General features: G+C 46.8%; 9 protein-coding genes across 9 annotated transcripts; 5 read left to right on the top strand and 4 right to left on the bottom strand.

Moving 5' to 3' along the window:
- Nucleotides 1–142: 142 nt before the first annotated feature.
- N7500_000369 (FAD binding domain-containing protein) lies at nt 143–2,106 on the top strand (the record flags this gene model as incomplete). The annotated part of the gene is made up of 3 exons (XM_056671515.1): nt 143–293; nt 353–505; nt 572–2,106. The coding sequence occupies 3 exons, from the start codon at nt 143–145 to the stop codon at nt 2,104–2,106; spliced, it is 1,839 nt and encodes a 612-aa protein (XP_056537088.1).
- A 1,176-nt stretch (nt 2,107–3,282) lies between these two features.
- On the top strand, nt 3,283–5,148 carry N7500_000368 (MFS transporter; the record flags this gene model as incomplete). The annotated part of the gene is made up of 6 exons (XM_056671514.1): nt 3,283–3,298; nt 3,390–3,618; nt 3,680–4,074; nt 4,128–4,189; nt 4,245–4,817; nt 4,894–5,148. The coding sequence occupies 6 exons, from the start codon at nt 3,283–3,285 to the stop codon at nt 5,146–5,148; spliced, it is 1,530 nt and encodes a 509-aa protein (XP_056537087.1).
- Nucleotides 5,149–5,997: 849 nt separating this feature from the next.
- N7500_000367 (uncharacterized protein) lies at nt 5,998–6,816 on the bottom strand (the record flags this gene model as incomplete). Its single annotated transcript, XM_056671513.1, has 2 exons — nt 5,998–6,077; nt 6,141–6,816. 2 exons carry the CDS (start codon nt 6,814–6,816, stop codon nt 5,998–6,000), a joined length of 756 nt encoding a protein of 251 aa, XP_056537086.1.
- A 617-nt stretch (nt 6,817–7,433) lies between these two features.
- N7500_000366 (uncharacterized protein) lies at nt 7,434–7,803 on the bottom strand (the record flags this gene model as incomplete). The annotated part of the gene is made up of 2 exons (XM_056671512.1): nt 7,434–7,513; nt 7,635–7,803. 2 exons carry the CDS (start codon nt 7,801–7,803, stop codon nt 7,434–7,436), a joined length of 249 nt encoding a protein of 82 aa, XP_056537085.1.
- A 2,675-nt stretch (nt 7,804–10,478) lies between these two features.
- Nucleotides 10,479–11,029, top strand: N7500_000365 (uncharacterized protein; the record flags this gene model as incomplete). Its single annotated transcript, XM_056671511.1, has 2 exons — nt 10,479–10,800; nt 10,851–11,029. 2 exons carry the CDS (start codon nt 10,479–10,481, stop codon nt 11,027–11,029), a joined length of 501 nt encoding a protein of 166 aa, XP_056537084.1.
- Nucleotides 11,030–11,679: 650 nt separating this feature from the next.
- On the bottom strand, nt 11,680–12,497 carry N7500_000364 (uncharacterized protein; the record flags this gene model as incomplete). Its single annotated transcript, XM_056671510.1, has 2 exons — nt 11,680–12,131; nt 12,152–12,497. The coding sequence occupies 2 exons, from the start codon at nt 12,495–12,497 to the stop codon at nt 11,680–11,682; spliced, it is 798 nt and encodes a 265-aa protein (XP_056537083.1).
- Nucleotides 12,498–14,684: 2,187 nt separating this feature from the next.
- N7500_000363 (DUF2841 domain-containing protein) lies at nt 14,685–16,343 on the bottom strand (the record flags this gene model as incomplete). Its single annotated transcript, XM_056671509.1, has 4 exons — nt 14,685–15,250; nt 15,310–15,495; nt 15,546–16,046; nt 16,112–16,343. The coding sequence occupies 4 exons, from the start codon at nt 16,341–16,343 to the stop codon at nt 14,685–14,687; spliced, it is 1,485 nt and encodes a 494-aa protein (XP_056537082.1).
- Nucleotides 16,344–21,009: 4,666 nt separating this feature from the next.
- N7500_000362 (uncharacterized protein) lies at nt 21,010–22,052 on the top strand (the record flags this gene model as incomplete). The annotated part of the gene is made up of 3 exons (XM_056671508.1): nt 21,010–21,491; nt 21,550–21,612; nt 21,659–22,052. The coding sequence occupies 3 exons, from the start codon at nt 21,010–21,012 to the stop codon at nt 22,050–22,052; spliced, it is 939 nt and encodes a 312-aa protein (XP_056537081.1).
- Nucleotides 22,053–22,615: 563 nt separating this feature from the next.
- N7500_000361 (gamma-glutamyltransferase) lies at nt 22,616–24,691 on the top strand (the record flags this gene model as incomplete). The annotated part of the gene is made up of 7 exons (XM_056671507.1): nt 22,616–22,852; nt 22,909–22,942; nt 23,000–23,159; nt 23,210–23,792; nt 23,846–24,006; nt 24,059–24,192; nt 24,243–24,691. 7 exons carry the CDS (start codon nt 22,616–22,618, stop codon nt 24,689–24,691), a joined length of 1,758 nt encoding a protein of 585 aa, XP_056537080.1.
- Nucleotides 24,692–24,937: the final 246 nt, after the last annotated feature.

The following is a 24,937-nucleotide window of genomic DNA, read 5'->3' as shown; positions in this document are numbered from 1 at the left end:
AACCAGAGTACGTATAAAGAAGATGGTAAATCCGCAGCATAAAGCTCTTCATGCTACAGTATCAAATTCCATCGTCGCTTCGATTTGCACACAAAGAAGTTGTGATCCCTCAGTTTTCATCATGACCATAAAACCGTACCAAATGGGAGCTTTCAAGTCCCAGAGAACAGATGTCCTTATTGTAGGAGCTGGTCCTGCTGGATGCATGGCTGCCGCGACTTTACAAAGATACGGTATCGATTACTGCTTGATTGACAAACGGCCTACAAGGACCCAAACTGGGCATGCCAGTGGTTCGTGAACAAGATGCTCTTACAATTGTTTTGACAACAGTGCTGATTATTTGGAAAAGCATTTCAACCCCGCACTCAAGAGATACTGCAGACAATGAACTTACTTCATGATCTTGACAAGAAGGGTCATCGGCTTACCGAAACATCCTTTTGGGTGCGTGATAGTGCTGGGGCTTTGGTTAGGAGCTTTACCGGCGTCGAGGTAGTCCACCGTAAGTTCTCCCACAAGCGGAAAAGCTTGAATAATGCGACTATCAACTTACCTAACTCCTTAAAAGCTACACCCTACAAGTACCTTTTCAATACCGACCAAGGTATGACAGAAGCTATTTATGAAGATTATCTGATGTCCAAGGGGCAAAAGGTGCAGCGTTTTATGGAATTGCTTCATTATGAACACAATCCAGACGAAGCCGAATGGCCTCTCACAGCATATATAAAAAACAATGCTAGCGGAGCCATTGAAGCTTGGTTGACAAAGTACATTCTGGGCTCTGATGGGGCACGAAGCGCTACGCGCCGAGCGGCAGGTGTACAATCATCCTCGCAGGGCGGCGAAGATGTTTGGGCCGTGGCAGACGTCTATGTTGACACGAACTTCCCTGACTATAGACGACGCTGCGCCATTCGAACCCCAGATGGTGGCTGTATGCTGATTCCTCGCAAGGATGAGGGGCTCCGGATATTCCTCCAAGTGGATGAAAAGAATCAGGAGGTTGTCGACGCAGGCAGAGATCGTGCACTCGATGCTCTTTGTGAAAACAGCTCTTTCAAGCTCACCGAGACAGTTCAGTCGCACATCAGCAAAGTCATTCACCCTTACCAAATGAATATCACTGATATTGTTTGGATTAGCCAATATCGTGTTACCCAGCGAGTTGTTCATAATTTTTCTGATCACACCGGGCGGGTTTTCCTTCTTGGAGATGCATGCCACACACACAGCCCCAAGGCGGGACAGGGAATGAACGTTAGTATTTCTGACGCATATAACCTCACGTGGAAACTGGCGCTTGTTATGAAAGGTGTTGCAAATTCCGCCTTGCTCGAAACATACGAACAAGAGAGACTTTGGGTTGCACAACAGCTTATCGAGTTCGATGCCCTGTTTGCTCGTCAATTTGGACAGAAAGATAAGCTTGAAAGCCAGAATCTCCGCGAAACGTGGGAAATGGGACATGGTTTCACTAGTGGATGTGGATATGAATACCCTTCAAGCCTGCTTGTCAATCCCGACGTCCGAACGCCAATCAATAACCAAGCAGCGGAGCCACTGGTGCCGGGAAAACGTCTTCTACCTATTGATCTCATTCGACACATTGATGGAAATCATGTTCGCTTGCTCGATGTCATGCCGTCCAACGGCAGATTCCATTTATTTGTTTTTGCGGGTAATCTTCCTCTTTCGTCGACTGTGGAGAACCTCGGGAACTCCTTGAATTCCCCTCAGTCTCCAATGAGTCTCTTCAATCTTCTACCATTGGAACTCATGGAGCGTTTCCACCATGAAGACATTACCACAGACTCAATTCCTTCCACGAACAAGTCCTATTTCCTTGACCTTTTCTTCATTCATTCAAAGAATCATCTTGATCTTTCATTGGGAGATCTTCCCGCTCCATTTTCTACCAAATGGCCAATGCAGATATATTCCGACATCAGTGGTGCCGCTCAAAGCCAGCTTGGCGTCCCTGAAGAATCTGGTGCTCTGGTAGTGGTGAGACCCGATGGCTATATTGGCCTTGTCACTGGCTTGGACCAACTGGAAGACGTGACTTCCTATTTCGATGGTTTTATGCTGAGGCGCGTTTAGCGACGATAGGAAGAAAGGAAAAGTCTTTGTCAGGGATATAAAAAAGCCGACCAAATAGCTTGCAATTATAGGTCTATATTTGAGTGTTTTGTTGCGATTTTCAACATCATTATTAATATGCTTGTAAAGATCGCGGTAAGCTTAGTATAGGCTTCATCGGTTGCGCTCATAAGTCCCTCGTATCGCATAGAATTGGACAAGGCAATTCTTGAATCGGGTGAGATATCCTCTAAGTATTAGATAATCCATACCAGTATAACTACCTACCGAAGATATACTGCAAGAATCTCGGTATGATAACAAGGGAAAACGTGGGGTAACGTGCTAAGGCCGAAAAACAAGGCCAATCATAGTGAGTCGCCGGAACAAGGTCAGATTTCAGCGGTACTTATTAATATGGAGCTGAGAATGAAATGCTCGACTCGGCTCGCTTCGCTTCAACTCCGAGTATTTGGTGAATTGCCCCGACAAATACTCTGTATAGGAAACTGAATTATTTTTTCTAAGCTGAATCGATTACATTCTACCCGTCTGCGGAAAATGACTCTTTTGATTTCTCGGCTAAGGATTCAGATCAAGCCACGAAGTGCATAAATTTTATGAACTCGCCAGTAAGTGGGCCCTAGACCCTTTTTGCGGGGTGTAGTACTCTGTAGCTTTCTCTCTCTTGGTTCTTTCGGTACCTTGTCTTTCCATTCTCCCAAAGTCCTAGGGAGTTTTACCTTAAACAATTATGCATAAGCACATTCTCTGTGTATTCATGTATGCAGTCCACGGGACCTTGTGAATCTCGGTCCAATCAACTATCCGAACATGAGAACTAGCTATCTTCGCCCCTGTCATCAGTTTACCCGGGTTTTAGGGGCCATTTGTAACATGTACTCCCTTTCAGTGCATGAGAAAATTTATGCACCGGCTATTTCAATATGATTCCGAAGCTTTGCTTTTTAATGACCACGTACGTTCCCGTTGGCTTTGAACATTGACCACCCTCAATCCTCCTCTTTGCTCTCCACGTTATCCCTCTTACTGGGGGAATCGGCCACATCCACATTTCTACCGTGTGACCTTGATTTCTGTATTGATCGCCAAACAAGATCAAAGAGTACCAAGAAGGTGTGCGACACGGGCGTGATATTGAATAGATATCCTTCTTGGCGACAGCGATAAAACAACATGAGGGATAGCGAAGGTAAGTAAGGCGCTCTCTTAATTGTTTATTCAAAAATGATCCCCACAATCAAGAACCCGCGAAGAGAATACCATCTAAGACATCTATATAGAAACTCCATCCGTCGAGGGATCGACTATAAGCACAAAAAACAACGCCCAACAAGAAAAAGATCTTGAAATCGGACCCGTCGAGGTGAATGACACAATAAAAGCCGAAAAAGTCCATGACCCCAACATCGTCGATTGGGATGGTCCAGACGACCCCGAAAATCCCCTTAACTGGACCTCGCGAAAAAAGGTCACAGCGACGTGTTCGATTGCGCTCATCACGTTCCTGACGTACGCACGGCCCTCTCTTGTACCATTCAGATCGTGAAAGCTAACAACTGATCAACAACAGGCCTTTGGGGTCATCTATGTTCGCCCCCGGCGTCGGTGAACTAGTCAGAGACTTCCACGTTACCAGCATTGAATTGTCCTCATTCGTGGTCTCGGTGTACTTACTCGGATACTGTTTTGGTCCCCTGCTCATCGCACCTCTATCGGAACTATACGGTCGACAGTACGTTTACCATGTATGCAATGTTCTCTACGTGATCTGGACCATTGCCTGCGCTTTCGCACCAGAGATGGGCAGTCTTGTTGTCTTCCGATTCCTCGCTGGCTTTGCCGGTAGCTGTCCGCTTACGATCGGTGCGGGTTCGATTGCGGATATGTTCGTGCAAGAGAAAAGAGGTGGCGCGATGGCAGCTTGGGCACTTGGTCCTTTGGTTGGGCCTGTCGTTGGTCCAGTTGGTATGTTGTCCAAATAATCTTCTTCCCGATGGCTTAATTTCTAACCTGTCTAGCTGGCGCGTATCTGGCACAGGCAAAGGGCTGGCGATGGAGCTTCTATGTGCTAGCGATGGCTGTAAGTAAAGACTATGAGAGTCCTGTGCGGCGCACATACTGATCAATCCGAGTAGAGCGGTGCTGTCACTATTAGCTCAATATTAACAATTCGTGAATCCTACGCCCCGACTCTCCTAGCTCGGAAGACTAAGAAGCTCAAGAAAGAAACTGGGAATATGAACTTGCGCTCTGCACTGGACACCGGCCGCACGCCAAAAGAACTATTCCTTTTTTCAATCTTGCGACCGACGAAGATGCTCTTCCGCTCTCCGATCGTGTTCCTCCTTTCACTCTATGTCGGCGTGATATACGGATACCTCTACCTCTTGTTTACAACAATCACGGGCGTATTTCAAGAGCAGTACGATTTTTCTCAAGGAGCAGTCGGACTTACCTATCTTGGTTTGGGCGTTGGCTCATTTATCGGTCTATTCATGCTAGGAGCTACATCCGATAGACTGCTCAAATATCTATCTGCCAGGAACGGCGTGACAAAACCCGAGTATCGTCTGCCGCCTATGATACCTGGAGCCATTTTCGTCCCCATCTCGCTGTTTATGTATGGATGGACTGCTTATTACAAAACTCACTGGATTGTGCCTATCATCGGAACCTCCTTTCTTGGTGTTGGCATGATGATCACCTTCGTAAGTTATGTTCCTTCTATCTGACCCTTAGGTTCTGATATGAGTTGACATACTGACACTTGAACTTGTTGGTTAGATGTGTGTGAGCACTTACTTGGTTGATGCGTTCACGGACTACGCTGCTTCTGTGATGGCGGCGAACACGGTATTCCGTTCGCTGGCTGGTGCCATGCTTCCGCTTGCTGGTCCGAAGATGTATGATGTTCTGGGACTTGGTTGGGGTAACTCGCTGCTTGGGTTTATTGCTTTGGCCTTTTGCGCATTGCCAGTCGCCTTTTGGATATATGGTGAACGCATACGGACAAGTCCAAGATTCCAGGTAACTTTCTGATTGGACGACAGTACTTTTATGGAAACTGCTGTGGTATTCTATTTCATTTTATGTTGCGAATCATATTTCGCACCTATAGATGTTGAATTTGATTAGAAATATTGGAGATAAATTTGATTTGAGGACGTGCGTTGAAATCATGAGGCTTGATTGACAGGAGAAATGTCGGAGATATATAGCCTATAAAAGTGCGTGGGTTGGTTTCATGCGGTGTATTCATCGGCAACTTCGAGTGTCACTCGTAAGTCTGGTGTCCGCATTAGCTTGTCTTAACAACCTTAATCTTCATCTTCGTGGTTACCACGGTCGAATGTTGTTCAGGGCACCCTTATTGGTGTAACCATACGGCCTGATAAGGTCCACGGGTAGATCCGCGGCATGGTATACCTACCCAATTCTAACCTTATCTGCGATGGAAACTCTGTATTCGCGAAATTGAAATTCTCAGCCACATAACTCCCACTCAGTCCACCGCTCATATATACAGGGAATTTTCCATATGACGTTGCCCATATATAAGCATTTGATGTAGCCAAAATAGCTGAATCATGAGCCGCCGAGAGAGTTCGATAAGAAAAACACGCCATTGTCTACCTAGATATAAAGAGGCATATCAGTGATCACCAATTCTATGTCAGCAGTGACGACCTTTCGGTAAGCTCACTTGTTTAGATGGACGCATACATCGGAAATGTTAGGATACTCCAAAGTGAAACGCTACGGTCTATGATATGCCAACGCAACAGATTTTCCTAAACACATACAATAATTCGAACATGAGAATTCCAAAATCAGGGGACCTCAATCTAACAGCCCATGTGGATGACCAATGTCACTACCTTTATGGTCTCATATCATTATGCACTGTCTCGGCATGTACGGATCCATGCTTTCTTTATACGCTTCTGGTGCAGCCATACTCTCAAAGACTGCAAACAGAAGTTAGCCAAAGAATAAGTTTTTTAACAGTAACAAGGCTATGGTAAACCCACATTCCCTTCTAGCTTGTTTACTTTCGGCCGTGTCATACCACAGCCTCAGTAGCCATGTAGCAACCAGTGCATCCCTCAACTCCTGCGACGTACTTGTGGTAACCGATAGTTTATATCGATCGTTCTCTTTTTCTTCAACAGCCACCTGTTCTCCATTGAGATCGCTCCACTCATAGCAATTGCGACCAAATTTCCAATTTGGTTGGATATCAAACAAAAGAACTTCGTGTGTGCCCTCGTTGAATAAAGGGTTATCCGATGCGGTTTTTTTCGCACTCAACATTGCCTTGAAGGACGTCCTTTGCAGCCGTGCCACGGAAATCTCGAGGCGAATATTTCCTACGGCCTCGGAAACCGCAGAAGTGATGTAGTACCTAGCAGGTATGTCGGTCCGGTATCGCGCATTCACGGGGTGTGCTAGGTAGAACAAATGTCGCTTCCCTGGCGTTCGAGCAGTGATGCCGTCAACCTCGGGTACATCTTCGACTCTTTCGAATGCCACGGACGAGTCCTTATTCGAGATTGATCTGATGTCACTGTTTACTTGGTAGAGTGGGGTTGAAGTCTCAGCCTCAGCAAAGACAGATCGAGTAGAAAAAATCAGAACGGCAGGCCCAACGGTGTCCCTCGGGTGATTCCCGTCTGGTTTTTCGTAAGAGTCAGAGTCCGAATCCATTGCCTTACTGAGTTCAGTCTGGATATCTCGATATTTCAGCCCGGTATGTGATTTACCGACGATGGATGCGCAAGGTATATTCAATAAGGGTAAATATTAGAGAATGATGGGCAGCACGGAGTACGGTTTGTGGGTTTAGTTGTCATAGGGCGTAGTAGAATGTACCAGGGATCGACCACCCGAGGTCGGCGCCCGAGACCTGAGCTGGGTTGGCCAAGTGGGCGCCTGCCCGGGAAACGATCTGCGCGATTAGGCGGACTTACATAAGCGGAAGGCTTTAGGTAGTTACCTGGTGGGAAATCCTAGAAGGGGATAGCAATTGTATGAGGCATTTTGCTCTTTTTTCTCAAATGAATCCCCACGACGATCACAAGAGATGGCTTGCGCCAAGTTTGGGGGCGTAAAATCAGGCGCTAAGCTGAATATAGGCAAAGAAGAACCTGTCAAGTTAATATAAACTAGGCCCCAAGATCAGCATTTGCGCCAAATCGGGGATATCTCAACATTTGGTCTCGGCTGTACGGCCTTCGGTGGACCCTTTTCGGGTGTGGCTGTGGCCCCGAGCCAATGAAAACCAAGGCCCGACGCCCCCAAGATACCCCCGATCCTTTGCAGCCCTAACTCCCAAAGGTCCAAATGATTCCAGCGGATTCATCCTCCGGAGTATAGGAGGTCAAATTTCGGGCAGTTCCGAAGACTAATATGGAATATTGATTACCTAATAGATTGTGATGGCAACTTGTAAATTCGGAGCGCCGGGGCTACTGCAGCTTTAGCCAACTTTTCCTTGACGTGCGTGTCAAACCACATACACATACGCGCACACACAGTCATGCGATCCGCCTTGAATGATATACTCGCCGTATCGCAGGTTATTGGCACCTGTTTCATGACTTGGAAGGCCCTTTCACTTTGGGCAGGTACACCGTACCCGGTGATGATAGTCACTACCAAGTCTATGTTTCCGGCATTTGCCCCAGGAGACATGTTATTCATCTCCAATAATTATCAAAATATTGAGATAGGCGACCTGCCAGTATGTTGGCTACCCGGTAGCACATTCCCAATGATTCATAGGGTACTTCGGGTGTCGTACGACGAGGAAAGCAATCCAGATTCGGCGTAAGCACTATACGAGTAGCTGTCTCCTTACAATGTGCTAATTTGAGTATATTATAGCCAGCTTATCTTGACCAAGGGAGACAATAATCTCATCGATGATACGTTGCTGTATCCCGAGGGCCAGGAATACTTGTCCCGCGGCCAGATTCTTGGGTTCGTCAGAGGCTACATACCCTTCATAGGATGGTTTGTAATTGCCCTACAAGACTTCTCATGGCTTCGAAACTTTGCGGCCATGTTTTGCAGGAGTATTGGTTTGACAACTTGAAGGAAAGACATAGGAGTGAATAAATACAAAATTGAAACCCCATCACCGGACTCATCGACCTGGGTTTAATAAAACGTAGTACACCTTAGGATAAATCCACAGTGGCGAAATGCAGAAAAAGAACACGCAAACCCATGTCATGCCCACAATCCTTTGCAATAGCGGACTGAGGATCCCCTTCAAGATGTTCGCGAGTTCCATCTTAGATATCGCAGTCTCTACCGCAGCAGCAACAAAACACATCTCAAAAAATAGGATATCTCGGGATAGGGCTGCATCTCCCAATGACCATCCAACTAAAGCATGCGAGATACCAGACAGTGTGAATATAAGAAACGGTATTATTGTCTTCTCCAAGCCCGAGCCCGGTTTTATACCCATCAATTGTCTGGTAGCAAGCTTTGAATAGTAGATGTACGTAGGTATTGTCAACTTGTGCCAGAATAGACCCCAAAAACCTCGGACGCTGTACGCTTCCATTGGGCTCCCAAAGAGAGACGGCCAATCTTCGGGATAATCGAATCGGAGGATAACCACAAACACAACGGCCAAAATGGAATGATAGAATTCCAGAAAGAAATAAGCTCGCCAAACCCATTGGACTGAAATGATTGCGCGGACTTGGATTTGATGAGCAGAAAACTGGGGGACTAGTTCCATTTCGGGCGAGAAGTCCGCCACAACTACTTGCCCCAGCGCATAGATGAAGACTCTCTGAAAAGCAAATCTTTCGAAGGACCACAAAGCCGCTGCCTTGGTCGACTGGCCGAGGAAGAATAGTGCTCGAGACTTAGAATCTCTCAGCTGCTCTTTTTCCGACGACAAAATTCGTAATGGTAGTCCTCGGGGGTTGTTCCATGTTCTATAACAGTCGACAAAGCTCCAATCATATGTGCTAGCTACTGGACTGACAGTATGTCGACCAAAAGCCAGTAACTTCGTCGAGTAAAGTAGGTAAAAGACCAACAAGCTTGCAAAAGTGCTATCGGCCCCAATCATCGACGACAGCCTATGGGATGAGGCCAAGGACAGTATGGAAAATAGCCAGACTGGGCCCAGCAATAGAAGACGGATGACGCGGCATCTTTTGAGACCGGTAATAGTGAGCACGCTCGCTACTACATAATAGAGCAACGGTAAAAGTGACAGGAAATCCATGGCAAGCAAAGTACTTGAAGTGTTACTGCAGAGAACAATTGTACAAGAGAACTGGTGCACATCGAAATAGAGATGATGTTGATAGATTTGTAGCATATTCTCTGTAAAAATTGCGTAAAACTCCTGAACCACCCCTAAGATGCTGCGGATTATGGGTTCTCCACTATGAATGGGAAATTCAATATCGCTCACTCCAAACTCGGGAATATTTCCTGTCTATCTTCGTCGATGGTAAGAAGGATGTCAGGTAAGGTACCCCAGTCCGCCTTTCTTACTTCTCAACCCACAAGTTCACCATAGCCATTTTGTATATATAAAGTGTAAATTATTGTCACGAATTCATAATTCTGTCAGTGGTTCCTATCTTTCTCAGCCGAGCGTATAGAAATATGGACTGTGGAAGTTCTCGGAGCTTGTGCTGCTGGTTTGGGGGCCAAGAAGCCTACGGTCATCTTGGTCATATCTTTCTCCTTCGGCATATCATTGCTATGGGTCAATTGTTCGGTTTCCAGTTTCGTAAGTCACCCTTCCCACAAAGAGCCCCCTTTTGAGCCGTTTTGGTTGGGCAAGCGTGTGGGTCAATTAATATATGCATATTCAGCCCCTTCGCCATACCTCTGTGCACGCGAATGCGTCCCGAAGGAGAATTGTGTTGAAAATTGTCGACAATATGCCTCGAGAAACTAATTGAGTGACATACAACACGGTGCAGACCCACGCCGAGGTCGTGCGAGCAACCAATGGACCCATTTCGCTTCCGAATCTTTGGATGAGGCCCCCAATGCAACATCAATCGGGTCGGTGTTTGGCTTCTATCAAACACCGGCTTCAAGACACAGCCATGACTCAGTTCCTCTCAAACGTAAGCTGAAAAGGTATTCATGAATACGAACCTTTGACGTTATCTGCTTGAGACTGACTCTAGTTGGCTTTTGAGTACTTCCCAATCAAGGAAGGTTATGCGGGATATCACAAGTACAGCTTTTGCCATGGATTGCTTTGGATGGGTATAAAATACCCTTCTCCCTCCATCTCAACCTCATTCCTCTTCTTCTCATCACAACGAAAACTCTCAACAGATCTATAATCGACAGTCTCCCCTCTCTCATTCAATATGATCTCTCCCATCTCCCTCAAGGCCGTCGGTGCCGGTGCTGCCGTTTATATGCTGGGCCAGCAGGTTCAGTGTCCCTTCATTGCCATTCCTCTCATTAGCGATGCTGTTGCCATGACCGTCGCCCAGGTCGGCTCAGCTGCTGCTAGCTTCGGTGGTGCCATTGCCGCTGGCCACTTTGCCGGCACCAGAGATCTGCATGACCGTGACACCAAGGTGACCGCTCCTGCTGGCGTGCCTCAGTACAACTTCGATATGTGTGCCGATAGCTTGGCCGACCCCGCCGTCACAGTCACCGTTAGCGGTCCCGTTGAGAACAATGGTGAGCAGACATGAAATCGAACGTTACTTGAATCAGCTAACCGTTCTCAGGCGTCAAGGTTGAGGGCCTTCCCTCTACTTGCATGGTCCTTTCGAACGTTTTCGACGGCGATGCAGCTGGTGGTCCCGTGCCTACTCCTTGTGGCTCTGCATGCCTTCTTTACAACAACTTGAATGCCGATCAGTATGGCCAGATGCAGGCCATTTTTGAGAAGATGAAGAACTTGTAAATATTCGAAGGGTTTTATATAATAATATCCTAGTTCGACCTGGACGTTAAGGTTCTTGCCTCAGTTTGAGATTTCCAATTAGACTTGTATATATCTACTAGATAGGGTGCCGGTCGTGCAACCTTAATGGCCTTTTCTCTTGTTACATATCTGATGACAGAGAAGAAGAAGATGATATTCTCTATCTAGAAGCAAGACTTAGAGAGAGAGAAGGAAAAGAAAGCAAGTATGAATAGGATGCTGAGATCCTATTTATATTGCCAAACATGATGCCGTATCATGCATGTTTGATCTATATGCCTGGATGCCTATGGTATCCAACAATATCAAACACCTTGTCGAATTATCTTTCCTCTTGACACACTGTGCCACGCAGTTGTTACTAATTCCGCGCGTATCAAATTGAACAGAAGTGAATACGTGCATGAATAGATTTTATATCTTGTTCCTGAGTTCGTTTGATGCTTGGATAGATTCTAATGGACCTTCATTGATATTTTGGTACACAGAGCGTCTAAAATTGCAGCCAGTTCTGCCAAGGCCCTAAGACGGTTTCGATGACGGGGAATCTCTTAAAAAAAAAGAGATAAAAAAGATATTTAAAAAGACAACTCAGAGTTTGTCTTGCACAGAATATCAACGAGCAGACACTATTTCGAATCCTTCTTTCCCATATTGACAACAAACTTACTCGTTTTCCCCTTTACATGCAGTGTATATAGCCTGATCGCGGTGACGACGACCATAAGAGTCCAACGCGCCCCTAACATCTCTGACTGGCCATCCACCAGCTCAAGTGTAAAGGCATGTGTCATACTAGGGAAGGCCATGGCCCATTCAAGGAATGCGACATTCTCACCATCCTTGCCTCGTGATGAGGGCAAAGACGAAGCCGGCTTTTGGATGCTGCTGCTGGCACTCGGCCGAGATGCTTGTTGACCCGAGGAGAGTAGAACCAACTTGAAACCATTCTTCTTGACTCCATCATCGCCCTTCTTGGCCCTCCTCCATGCGAACTCCTGCCGCTGCTGCTTCTCGCCTATCTCGATGGAAAAGTGGAAGGCGATGTCGTTGTTTGTACCAGGTTCGGCGCGCATGACCTCTGAGTCCATGCGGTCGGACTTGGAGTCTGGATCAAGTGGTGGCAAAAGATGATGCCGTCGGGATTGAACGCATGGAGGCCCTGCGATTCATCCCCGGCGGCAGCAAGGAGTGGATTCTTGGTGCTCATCCCGTTGCGCAGTAAAAATCCCGTTCTCATTCCAAGTGGAGGTTTTCCGCTATAGCCCGTTTGCATCTCAATGAGACATAGACGGTCTTTGGCACTCGCGCCGCAGAGATTCAAGGATTTCCATTTTGTCCACTGCCCATGTACATTCATTGTTGATGGAAGTGAACCATAGCGAGGAGGTGTCATCACTGCCTCCTCGTAGTTGGGCGGGCTTTCATTTTGTTCCTGCTTGGCCATGATCTAACTGAAGAAAAAGTTGAGAGAAGAAGTTTACCATGGACATTATTGTTGACTCCAGCTTCAGGCATTGATTTTATTGATCTTATAACAGTACATATTGTACTCCAGATGGCTCCGCCACTTTCCAGCTGCGAACATTATGGAGCTTAGCGGGTCAGACATCAAGTTAATTGGTGATTGGTCTTGATTGGTCTTGTCGAACCGACCCAGATACAGAGAGTATGTAGATCGCTGTTCCTGGCTGGGGCCAAAACCACAGAGCCTTTGTCTTGGTCCAATAATTCAATTTAGCCCAAATTAACTCAAAAACCTTTCAAAAAGGCAACTCAGTCGTTGCGCATTGTCTAAGCCACCTATGTAATACGCTTTTTATCGAATCTCCACAACAATACGAGGTCCCCGGATTTTACTATTGACTTGACCTCAGCAAATTGCACAAATACCAAACCTCAGCCCGAATAAGCCCACTAAAACGTTGGGCTTTACGACCGATCTGCGGTCCAACTGATGGGCTATGGGCCTAGTATAAAGCCCCTGAGCTTTTGATGGGGACCTATTGGGTATCTCATTATGCTAATTAATATAGAATATATTAAACGTCAAACTTAGTAATAATCATCCAAACCCCGAGCAAACACCCACGAAAAACGGGCTTTTTAAGGAATTTATGAATCGTAGAGCTTAACTAGGGCAATCTTGGTAATTCTGACTTGATCTTGAATATATATATCAAGACTCGGCAATATCATGCCTTCTACAGGTCGAATTTTGTTTAAACTATTAAATTGACATAGAACCACGATTATCTTACATGACAGATTCGAATATATACGGCGAGTACGAGAAGGCTAGATTACAGCTATTACGATGCGCCAATTTGTAAGTGCAAAGACCCTCTTGACGGGGTTTAATGGGGGCCTTGGGTTGGCTCGGGCTTTGAAGGCAAGCCCCATAGCCCACCGCGGGTTGGGCTTTGAGCCTGAAACCCCACCCCTTCTTGGGCTTCGCGGAGGTCCACTAGTATGGATTGTACGGATCTCGGGAGTACTGTACATCTCCCTGGGCTTAATTTTCTAGCTCCTGATCCCGAAAAGGTCCACATCTTTACTAATCCCCGAGTATTAGTCTAATATTGATTGATTTTCATGCACAAGATAATGACTAGTGATCCTCAAAGTATTTTGGAACATTTGGGAAATGGCGTATGGGTAGTCGTACTGTTGGGAGATCGGTAATTTTTTGAAAGAGTACTTCAGATGCAATGCAATGGATTTGCATTACCCGAGTTCTAAATCCTAAATTCTAAAAGTATATAGGGGGACTTGTCGTGGTGCAGTTTCCAAAGGCCAATCCCACTAGTGTATTCCAGTGCCTTTTCCGCCTTCATTTCATGTTTCTAGTGAGTAGTAGCGCCCCCGGAGTTTTCAGTGAAGTAAGCTAACGAAGGTAAAAACCGATCTGGCCATATAGATAGAACCCGCTGTCAATCTCAGACATCACCGCAGTCATTGTTTACGCAGCACATGGTGGGCGCGCATTTCTCCAACTGGAATGCAATGGCGATTTTATACCCCTGATGTCACTCACGCATCTGCCCTCGTAGTAAAGCTCTGTGAGATTCATCGACCATCCTACAGGAGGTGTCGTCTTGGTAGCTTTCTATTATCACTTATTATATACAGATGGATGGATGTCTGCTAAGATCATAGATGTAATTATTGAAAATATTTCAGGTTGTAAGTCAAATTCCTGGACCTTCGGCGCTGGAAATGACGGGGTACAGAGTCAGACTCATTGACACAGCTGGTTCTGAAAAGATCATTGGCCCTTTGAAATATGGGTACGACCCTCAATTTAGAGTGAAACTACAGTTGCATGAAGGTTAGTTGGCGATGAGAAGAGAAGCGAAACAAAATACATAGGGCTTACGATTGCTAATTGTACTCTTTATTAGAGCAAAAGCTAGATCGTTCTAATCTCGCGAGTTTCTTTCATGAGACTTCGTCACCTGGTTACAGATCTGGTCCCAATTGCACACTCAAAGCCTTCTTTGTTTACTTCGACTGATCGGAAGCCAATATGTGAATGAATCAAAAGCCGACTGACAAATGATTGTAGATATACCACCAGAGTATATACGATATATTTCCACGCCTTCCAGTTGGACTGGCCAAAGGTTGATAGTCATAAATAGCCAAAATGGTGAGACATATCACAACCCTGACTTGGCTGCGTCAATGCTTCTGCTGTAAATGGTCCCGGGGAAACAAAACCGTGCTGTAGGGAGCTGAACGGTCCACCATAATTTTCTACTGAACAGGATTGAAGGTAGTTCGTGGCCGAAGGAGAGCAGTAGGGTGTGGTCATAGCACCCCTAGTCACGTCGTTTTGGCCTATCTCCTCGACGTCGCGTTTTCTCTTGAAACGATGCGGTGGCATTGATATCGGCACATTCATGTCATAAAACATGGCATTGGGATCCGGGCTTGCGTACTTCCTAGGAATGTGACAATGTACGTTATATGGATGGTCCAGAGGTAACGCGGGTTGGAGAGTTGGGTCAGATGCAAGTAGTGCCAGTGGAGCATTGCTGATAGAGCCTGGGGTGGCATGTGAAGACGGGCTGTTTGAGGTAGTTGTAGGTACGGCATCAAAGGGGATGGCGTCTTCGTAATGTTCATTATCATTGGATGCGGTCCCCGGTGCTTCAGGCAGATTCATGCGACAAATCCACACCTGACGTTGTCCATCTGCAAACAATTGTAAGATTAAGCACAGCCAACGCCTCATGACAATCATAACAACATACCGCTCTTGCCCTCCAACAATTCTATCTCTTCTTGTCGAACCCGATAAATTTCGTCCAAGATGCACACCCTCTCTGCAGGGACTATATACCGGCGAATTTGCTGGTCGGCCTCCCGCAGCAATTTGGTGGTGATACTGTGGCTAGTACGCAGTTCACATAAGATATGAACTAGAAGCTTGATGCGCTCTGTTGACGGTTAGCTATTTGACAGGCACCTAGCTTTGAACGTTTCTTACCCTCTTTGAGAAGATGGTCTGGCTCTCTGTGCCTCACCCCAGGAGGCCACCAAGGCGGCTTGGCCACCTCTGGGTCAAGCTGGCGAATGACCCCTGTGACAACGGCACGCCCGTTGTATGGAAAGCATACCTGCTTTCGAGGCTCCACCAGCTTGATATAAGCTTTTGCGAGGACCCGGCAGTTTGACTGCTGCAGGGTTTGAAATGCCTTTTCATAGTACAATCGTAGAAAATCACGGTCTCTAATAGGTATCGTGACTTCGGGCCTCCACATTCTGTTTTCCTTGCTCCAAACATTTCTTTTTGTGCGCTCCAAGCCCTGTGTGTCCCGACGAGGCGAATGCGCTTCATGGGCTGGCCCTACTTCTGGTGGAGATAGGCTAGTTGGTGCGGAATTTTGTGTGCGATCTTTGTCGTCCGATCCTGTCTTGTGTGGAGTGTGTAGTGATTCTAGTGGGGGCGACGCTTTTGTGATTGCCTTTGCAGTTTGGGGAGGTGATGCTAGCATGCCGAGGTACAGTTAGTCATTGAATTGAAATTTTCGGTGCATTCAGTGTGAAACCCACCCCGAGTTGCTGGGGAGCAAACTTCTTCTGACATCGTGACGGCTTTCAAAAATGTATCCGCTAGCCGTGCATACAGGGGCCCTTGAAAGGTTTTGGCAATTGACTGAGAGCACTGCAAGTGAAGGCTCCCCTCTTTGTCGATAGATATATGCGCAAAGTGAGCACGACCCAATCTCCCGTCAATGGCTATGGGGGTTTGACAAGCCATTGAGTCAATGATGCCGGCATCCATCGGGGTCAGGGAGACTGTAGAATGGCCATGAGGATCACAGACCCTGGATATGTTTTATAGTTCCAGATGAGTTGTGGATCGCTTGCGACAGGTACGTGAGAATCAAAAAAGACACTGGCTGGATTCTTCGGGAACTTTGCGCTGATCTTCCATTCCATCAATCCTGTCAGACATGGGGTTCTTCCCATTGGCTTGTCAACCAATGCGGGTCGTCCTTGACGCACAACAATCAGTAGCATATTTGAGCGATCAGCATCGTTTAACCTCTTTCGAATTCTGTCACATATATAGTTCACTTTTTGAGTTTCTTACCCTTACCTCATATGATCGTGCTGCCATCACGGAAGCCTGGCTTAATAAAATGGAGAATGGCAAGGCAAGGGAAAGAATTGTCATCACTAGCCTAAGCAAATCCCGTGGAACTAGCTGGTCGATTCGGTCCAAGACATCTCTCTCCACTTGTAGATCGTCGTTCTGTTCGTTTTGACACATGCCAAATTACCTACTCACATGTCTACCAACCTGCATGTGCCCCATTCCAGGTTGCGTCATAACGTATTCTTCAGCCAGCTGCACATGAGAGAATAGATTAAAATCGATGGATTACAGCATGACGTCGCAGCAACTATCATCTACAGGAGGCTTTCCTTGTAGCCCTTATCTAGGTTCTTTACAGGGTAAGGGGGAATTCAATGAAGGAGTGGGGATAGATACACTTCTAGAGTAAGCTAGGTACACTAACAAGATAACGAGGCAAGCTTGAAACGTAGATGGATTTAATTCCAAATCCATGTCTAAACGTTTGGCTGTGATCCGAATTTAGATTAGAAAATCAGTTATCAGAATACAGATCATGGGTCTATTGCTTTTACTATATGGTCTAATTGTTACATGGGTGGATTTCTTGAATACATCGACTTCGAGTACTGTTAAGAGAGACCTGCGAGCCAGAACATTAAATACATATGGTGGGTCTATAAGTACCTATGTCGCGTTAAAGTTACCGCCATAACCTCGGCGAGGCCTGAGAATGTTCCTGGTCATCAGAAGACACCGTATATCTGATTGGAGCTTATAAGCTGTCTACTAACCAAGTTGGGAATTGGAGGAAACACCTGCATCAAGAAATCAAATAGGTACATGCGTTCGTCGACGGGGCTCTTGGGTCCACTTCTACAGGAGTCACTACGTATGAGGCTGAGGGATAGACCAGGATCTACCGTAATCGGCAAGTAAACAAGCGGCGCTTAGCTAGAAGAAGGCCCGCCCATTCTGAAATGCTCAAGGAACTAGCGTTCATTTGATTGAACCACCCACCATGGCCCCAATTCGATCCCGAAGCTCGTGTTGTTCAGCAAAGCAAAGGGATAGGATCTTACAGTCCATCTAGGCGTATCAGAAAGCAATTCGCTCATGTTAGACATTGTATATCTGTGGACTGGATTCTACATGCTTGATAATGCCAAGACAACGAACATGCTCCGGAGTACGGCGGTCGGAGGTAGGTCGCGATAGTTTCAGCCCAATCTTTGATTTGCTTTTTCTAATAAAACCACTAATTGTAATAGTGGTGTACAGCACTTACACTACTACAACTCATTCCCTCTCTAGTAACACCATCATCGGCAGAAAGTCTTGATTAGACTGGGTACGCAGCGCCTACTTTGGCCTATGGGCTAGCCTAGCCCCGATAAAATAGAGCCAGCGTGCCTCTGGCTAAAGAAATATATCGCTGAAAAGGGAGCCCCTGTCTCTGATATCTAGAAACGAGAGTGACTGAAGCCTTACGGTAGCTCTTAGGGCGAGGTGCTAGGGGAGGTATAGGTGTAGGTAGAGGGGAAGAGAGAGCCTATATCATAGGGGCCTTCGGGGCTGGGCTTGGGTGAGAGAGCCTAGAGGTATAGGGAAGGCAGCGTACAATGAAACGAACCATCCACGGAGGTTGAAAACAGCCTTCCTATATGAGGACGAATTTATTACTAGCGTCAAATAGGCGGGCTGAAACTGTCGCGATTAACCTCCGTAGAAATGTGATTGATCAACGGTCATGATAAGCCGAGGAAACTGACGGCAATTTCTGCCGAGTGCGGAGCTCTATCGACCCACATCCTTACAGTGTTGAATTTCCCTTGCGGAGCATGATCCCCAGGGATGATGGTTGTAGGTGTGGCATGTCTCGAATCAGGTAATTAACAATCAACATCCCAATAGAATTCAGAATAGAGACTAGAATGAATTAGACATGTAGTACGTACTTCGTATTTATCAAAACAGACTTGGACTCCTGATTGGAGATAAGAACGAAAAACTACCTACCTAGGTAGGTACCTCATGGGTGCTTACCTAGGACCCTACACAGGCTATGTTAGCAGGATCCACTCATCCACTTCATTTCTCAGCCGGTCAAGGGTTTGTGTCTTCAATTCCTAACCTGTGAAGGTGTCATCGATCCATTTCTCAAGAACTTAGCAAATTTCATGGTAGTACCATGAATTTTGAGTCTCAGATGGACTATAGCATTCTTCCAACACCGTTTCGTATGCGCCGCGTTCCTGGTGTACAATCTAATTTTTACCATCTAATTTTTTTTTTGGGTGGGTCGGAGTGTCATCGTTCGTCTGTAAATGATTGAAAGAGCAGACTAAGCATACGACTGGGATCTTCATGCCAGTGGATCCACTGTGGGGTTAGGTAGATCTCTCCGATCCGGACACTTATACGCGAGGAATTCGGAGATGTACACTAGAAGGCCTCCATCTACTCCGTATGTTAGCGAAGGTGCCGCTGGGATGCGGAAACAATATCCGGTCACCCGAGGATTGGTCACGGTGTATCGTTTTGCTCCACATATCCACTTCCTTGTTGCACATCTTTATCAAGAACATCACCGATCAATGTCTTATCAAATAACCGTTCGACCGAACAGGTCTCTTGGATATGCCGTGCATATGGTAAGTCGGGATTTAATGCGTATCCGGTCCCCGGCTTCTAGAAATTGAAGGATCACACCGCAACTAGCCGAAAAAGGGTTCGACGGTAATTGCCATTATCATTAATAACAACAGACCTTGACAAAAATGGACCCGGCTCAATTGTCTCAGCTTGCCAGGAGCTAATTACAAATTCCCTGGTTTCTCGAAGAATCCTCTTAACGAATGTGGAATCGGGAGATAGGGATGAACGAAGTATCCGTAGTGCTATGGGAGGAACTAAGCTGCTGCATTGGAGAAAGCATTGTATAATTGTAGTCCGTAGTTTATAAACTTATGGACTCTAGATAGGAAAGAGTACGAGTGCCTAGCAAGGCCTCTTTATCTTAGGCATTCACGCTTTAATACTAGGGTCCTAAGAGCACACAAATTTCAATTACTTGGCGTTGAATCACCAAGAGCTCGATGATCAAGAATGAGATTTCAATAGTGTGCTTTATGGATCACTACTTGAGACACTTTCTTTACATTCGCAGTTCCGTGGCCAGATTGTGGAAAAAATTACCGACGCATAACTCGTGCAAATGACATGGATATTTGCAACCGGGGATTGAGAATTGAGGTGTTTTAATGTATTCAGCCATGTAAGTGCTCGTATGAACAAAATGTACTACAGCCAACATGTAGAAGGGCTCGCTGGAGGTTAGTAACTGCCGTAGTATAGCCTATTGCCATAGGGTATAATGTCCAACTCACCCACTCAGCTAGTATCAATTTCTCTCGGATGTGCAATCCGTGATTTGAGAGTGGGAACAGAGCAGTGGAGAGAGGCAATTGTTACACATCACAAAGACAGCGAATGAAAAACAAGATACAAGAAACCTTTGGAGTTCCATTACGTGTAGAAAATACTATCTGTGACAGCCTTCCTTTTTTGTCGTGTAGTGACAGAGAACTCACAACATCGATCGTCGATCAAATTCAATCTCCAATCCGCTTCAACACGGCTGTGTCATTATGTTTACCCCAACACTCACCATTAGTCAGTTCAACAATCCCCTATTGCTGCCTCTGTATATCCAAGAATTATTTCCTAGCTTTCCCCCTGCCGGGTTGCAGAGCTTGACATGACGATTATATAAGCCATCATCTGCGGGGAACCCGGCCCGGTGTGCCTCAAGCACCTTAATCACGCAGTGTCATGTGCAGATCCCCTAGGATGTACCGAGGTCAGGGGTGCGCGTCTGCTTTGTCCAAGATGACTTTGGGCTGAGGCTCATTGCTTTTTTTCCTTCTTAATCTCGTTCCTTCGCTAATATCATCGCGTTGGTCCCTGAATGGCACCCATCAATGCCATCGCGTCGCAGCCACACGAAGTCCAGGAAGGGGTGCTTGGAGTGTAAAAGGAGACATGTCAAGGTCAGTGCCAACAAGTTTGTTCCTCTGCACTCATCGCGTTGCTGAAAATATGGGTTATGTAGCCGTGGTGGATAGCAGTCATCCGCCAGCTAAGACCAATATGCTGACGCAATACGTAGTGTGACGAGGGCAATCCAAAATGTACTCTCTGCCGGAAGCGAAAATTGGAGTGCAGATACCCTCCGCCAAATGTAGATGAGGACAGCCCTATGGCATCATACAGCGCCCAGGATGAAACAGAGAGTGGCAATGTGACCCCATCAAGAGATTTTCCACAAGCAACACGTTTGCTCGAGACGAGATTATTTCATCAATATATGACTTCAACGTACCTGAGTCTGTCACAGGACGGGCTTTCAGCACACCATCTCTCCATGACTATTCCTCGGATGGCCGCATCTTGTCCTTATCTGCTAGACAGCATCCACGCATTTTCAGCCTTACACTTGGCCTCGCTTGAACCTGATAATCGGACTTCATGGTTAAACCACGCCGTGCGATATCAGAGCCAGGCATGCGCTGGACTGAGCATGAGTCTTTCAGAAATGTCGCCCCCAGATTATGAACCAGCATTTGTCTCCTCCATCATCATCATGCTTTTCGCTATGGGATATCGAGTATTATCGGTTGAAAATCGACCACTGGACCCAGTTTCCGTAATTCTCGAGGCTCGCACATTGATGTCTGGCCCGGCCATGCTGTTGTCCCGGATACTTGAAGGCAGCGTCGAAGCGCAGTTAGATGGCTGGCTATGCGCTCCAGATACTCAGGAAAGTCTCGGTACTGGGGAACATGATCAGTAAGGCATCCCTGCTTTCTGGCCCATTAGCGATCACTCGGATGATAACACGAAACAGTGACGGCAGCCCGGTCAAAAACACACACGTACTATTCGGCCTACACCAGTATGTTCCAGCGAGGTATGAAGGGACTGTGTAGGGCTTGCAAAGCTGATGATTAGACCAGAGACATAGTGAGGTCGCTGGATCGACTTCGTTTGATAATTGACACCAGAGAAGGCTCGGATAAACCAATATACTTGGCCACATGGCAGCAGTTGCATCAGGCCATCGAACCGTGGCCGAGAATTGGACCACATGGTGGTCCTCTGGCATGGCCCTTATCTATCTCCGACAATTTTTCCTCATTGCTTCAGCGTGGCGACTGGATTGCCCAAGTTTTGTTTTTGCATTATGGTATAGCAATGTGTCTCCTGTGTCATCGATGGTACGTCCGCGACTGGGGTTGTCGGCTCGTATTGGCTACACTTGAACCACTGAGCAAGATCCCGCAGGAATGGGAGGAGACTATTTCTTGGATAAGAGGAGCCGCTGTAATGGAAGACTGGCTACAGGAATGATGAGGATTCGGGGAAGTATAACATGGGCGCGCATAGATAGAGGTATCCAAACATTCATGAAGCATCAACTAACCTATTTCTGATGGAAATATGAGATTCCAAATATCTTGACCCCGGGCCGGGAGTATGCGATTTGACCCCAAATAATCTCCAACTCCGTGCTTATCAGCGGGGTCCGGGATTCCTTCACTACACCGCTACGCATATTAAAGACTTTGATGAGATGTCCACTGTCGAGAGAATGTAACCCTTAATTTCCACTCTTGAATCACCGGCGCTCAATGTGAGTCTCGTGCGAGTAACCTGGAGCCCGCTGATCCTCTACAAAAGCGTCCCAAGCGAAGTTAATAGCCTGGAATTGTGACATGCAACAACCCTGTCAGATCGGCGGAGCTGCGGAGAAACAGGTACAGCTATCTTTCTCCCCTCGCGACTAATTTTCCTCCTGAAAATATTAATACCCGATGGCGCCATAGCTTGACTCGATCTCGCCAGCTTCTTCTCCCGGTGCGACTCTTGCGCAACATTCCATACCGAGAAACTGGAGGGATACTCTTGTCAATATGTTAAAATCGATGAGACTCGGAGCTATCGTGCTTTTGTCGCTGCTATTGATCGCAACTCATCTGCCCAGTGCAAACACCTCCCCCTTGGAATTCTCCGAGCGAGAGTCGAGTGGGGGCCATGGGTCGCATGGTAAAATTGGCCCTGGAAAGCTGGGTGCTGTCGCTAGCGAAAGCTCAATCTGTTCGCGTCATGGATCTGATATTCTGAAGAAGGGTGGCAACGCTGCCGACGCTGTGAGTACGCCCATCGAGGTGGGCGCCAGGTAAATCGCAGTGCTGACACAATATAGTTGATTGCAACCCAATTTTGTATTGGTGTCGTAGGTAAGACTACACTCTTCTAGTCAGTAATTGTACTTGAGCATAGCTAACAGACACTAGGCATGTACCACAGTGGAATCGGCGGAGGTGGGTTCATGCTCGTGAGATCAGCAAAGGGGGAATACGAATTTATTGATTTCCGAGAGACGGCCCCAGCTGCGGCATTCGAGGATATGTACAAGAATAACGAGGCTGCTTCAATCTACGGAGGACTGGCAAGGTAAGGCAGTTACGTCGAGTGAATAGGGGCCAAACTAACATCCATACCAGTGGAGTACCGGGTGAAGTGCGAGGCCTCGAGTACCTCCATAAAAAATACGGTTCTCTTCCATGGTCGACACTTGTGCAGCCCGCTATTCGCACTGCCCGTGACGGTTTCCCTGTCACTGAAGATCTTGTCAAATACATGGTATCTTCCGTGGGCACTGGAGAGGACTTCCTATCTAAAAACCCGACGTGGGCAATCGACTTTGCTCCCAATGGAACTAGACTTGGACTGGGTGATATTATTACTCGACGCCGGTATGCAGACACCCTCGAGGCGATTGCGGAGCGTGGCCCAGATGCATTGTACTCGGGCCCTATCGCGGAGGCTATGATCAATGCGCTCCAGAGCGCAAACGGCACAATGACTCTTGAAGATCTTAAAAATTACAAACTGGCCATTCGAGATATCGCACAAATTGACTATCGTGGCTACAAGATCACGAGTACATCGGCTCCCTCGAGTGGTATTATCGCTATGAGTATTTTGAAGATTCTCGCGACCTACAAAGGCTTCTTTGCGACTGAAGAATCCGTGAATCTCAGTACTCATCGGTTGGACGAGGCTATGCGATTTGGATACGGCGAGGTATGAATGATCAACTGTGATTTCTGGTTGATGATCGCTTACACCAAACTTAGAGATCTAATTTGGGCGATCCCCTGTTTGTTGACGGGATGGCCAAGTATCAGAAGGAAATCTTGGATCAAGCTACGATTGATGACATACGATCCAAAATCTCCGATGTGCGAACCCAGAACGTATCTGCTTATGATCCAGCCGGACTGGAAAGCCTGGACACGTAGGTCCCACTTGGTGCATTATTCCCTGACATCGAGCTGACACTATATCAGCCCTGGAACTTCCCATATCGCAGCAGCTGACCATACGGGACTTGCAATCTCGGTCATCACCACAATCAACCTCCTCTTCGGTAGTCACGTCATGGTTCCTGAAACCGGAGTCATCATGAACAATGAGATGAATGGTATGTCGAGCAAGCCTGCCCAGACCGAGCACTTGACTAAATATTCACAGATTTCTCCATTCCTGGATCATCGAACTCATTTGGATACATCCCCTCCGTATCCAACTACGTTCGCCCTGGAAAGCGCCCCCTTTCCTCCATCACGCCCGCGATAGTTGAGCGACCCAATGGCAAGTTATTTTTGATCGCGGGATCCGCAGGAGGCAGCCGTATCATCACTGCTACCGTCCAGAACATTATACATTCCATTGATCAGGGACTCTCTGCTGCCAAAGCACTAGCCAAACCCCGTCTGCATGATCAGCTCGTGCCGAACCAGGTCAGCTTCGAATACTCTTACGACAACGCAACGGTTGCCTCCATGAAGGCGCGCGGTCACAATGTTACTTGGGTTGCTCCAGGACAGAGCAGCGCCCAGCTGATTCGGGTCTTGCCCAATGGAACATTTGACGCGGCTGGTGAGCCGAGACAACTCAACTCGGCTGGATATTCTGTATAGGGTGGAACTGTTGGCAGTAACGTCAAAGTACATACATCTTCACGTGTCAGGTACATAACAGTCGCTATAAATAGATGAATCGATTAAGTTCAAGTATTTTGTACCTATTGCCGCCTTTGTTGTCGATTCTTGGAAGGCGCCTGCGCCTGCGCCTGGTAGATTGGCTTTTCTTTATCGGATGGTCTGTGCTTTCAATCTTCCCTTTTTTGATGTAGAGAGCTCGACTCGCTCGCTTTTCTCTTTCTC

The sequence above is a fragment of the Penicillium coprophilum genome (genome assembly GCF_028826855.1).
Source record: "Penicillium coprophilum strain IBT 35676 chromosome Unknown utg000001l_segment0_segment0, whole genome shotgun sequence".
NCBI lineage: Eukaryota > Fungi > Ascomycota > Eurotiomycetes > Eurotiales > Aspergillaceae > Penicillium > Penicillium coprophilum.
The sequence above is the reverse complement of the archived record's forward strand: the minus strand, read 5'-3'. Positions and strand labels throughout refer to the sequence as shown.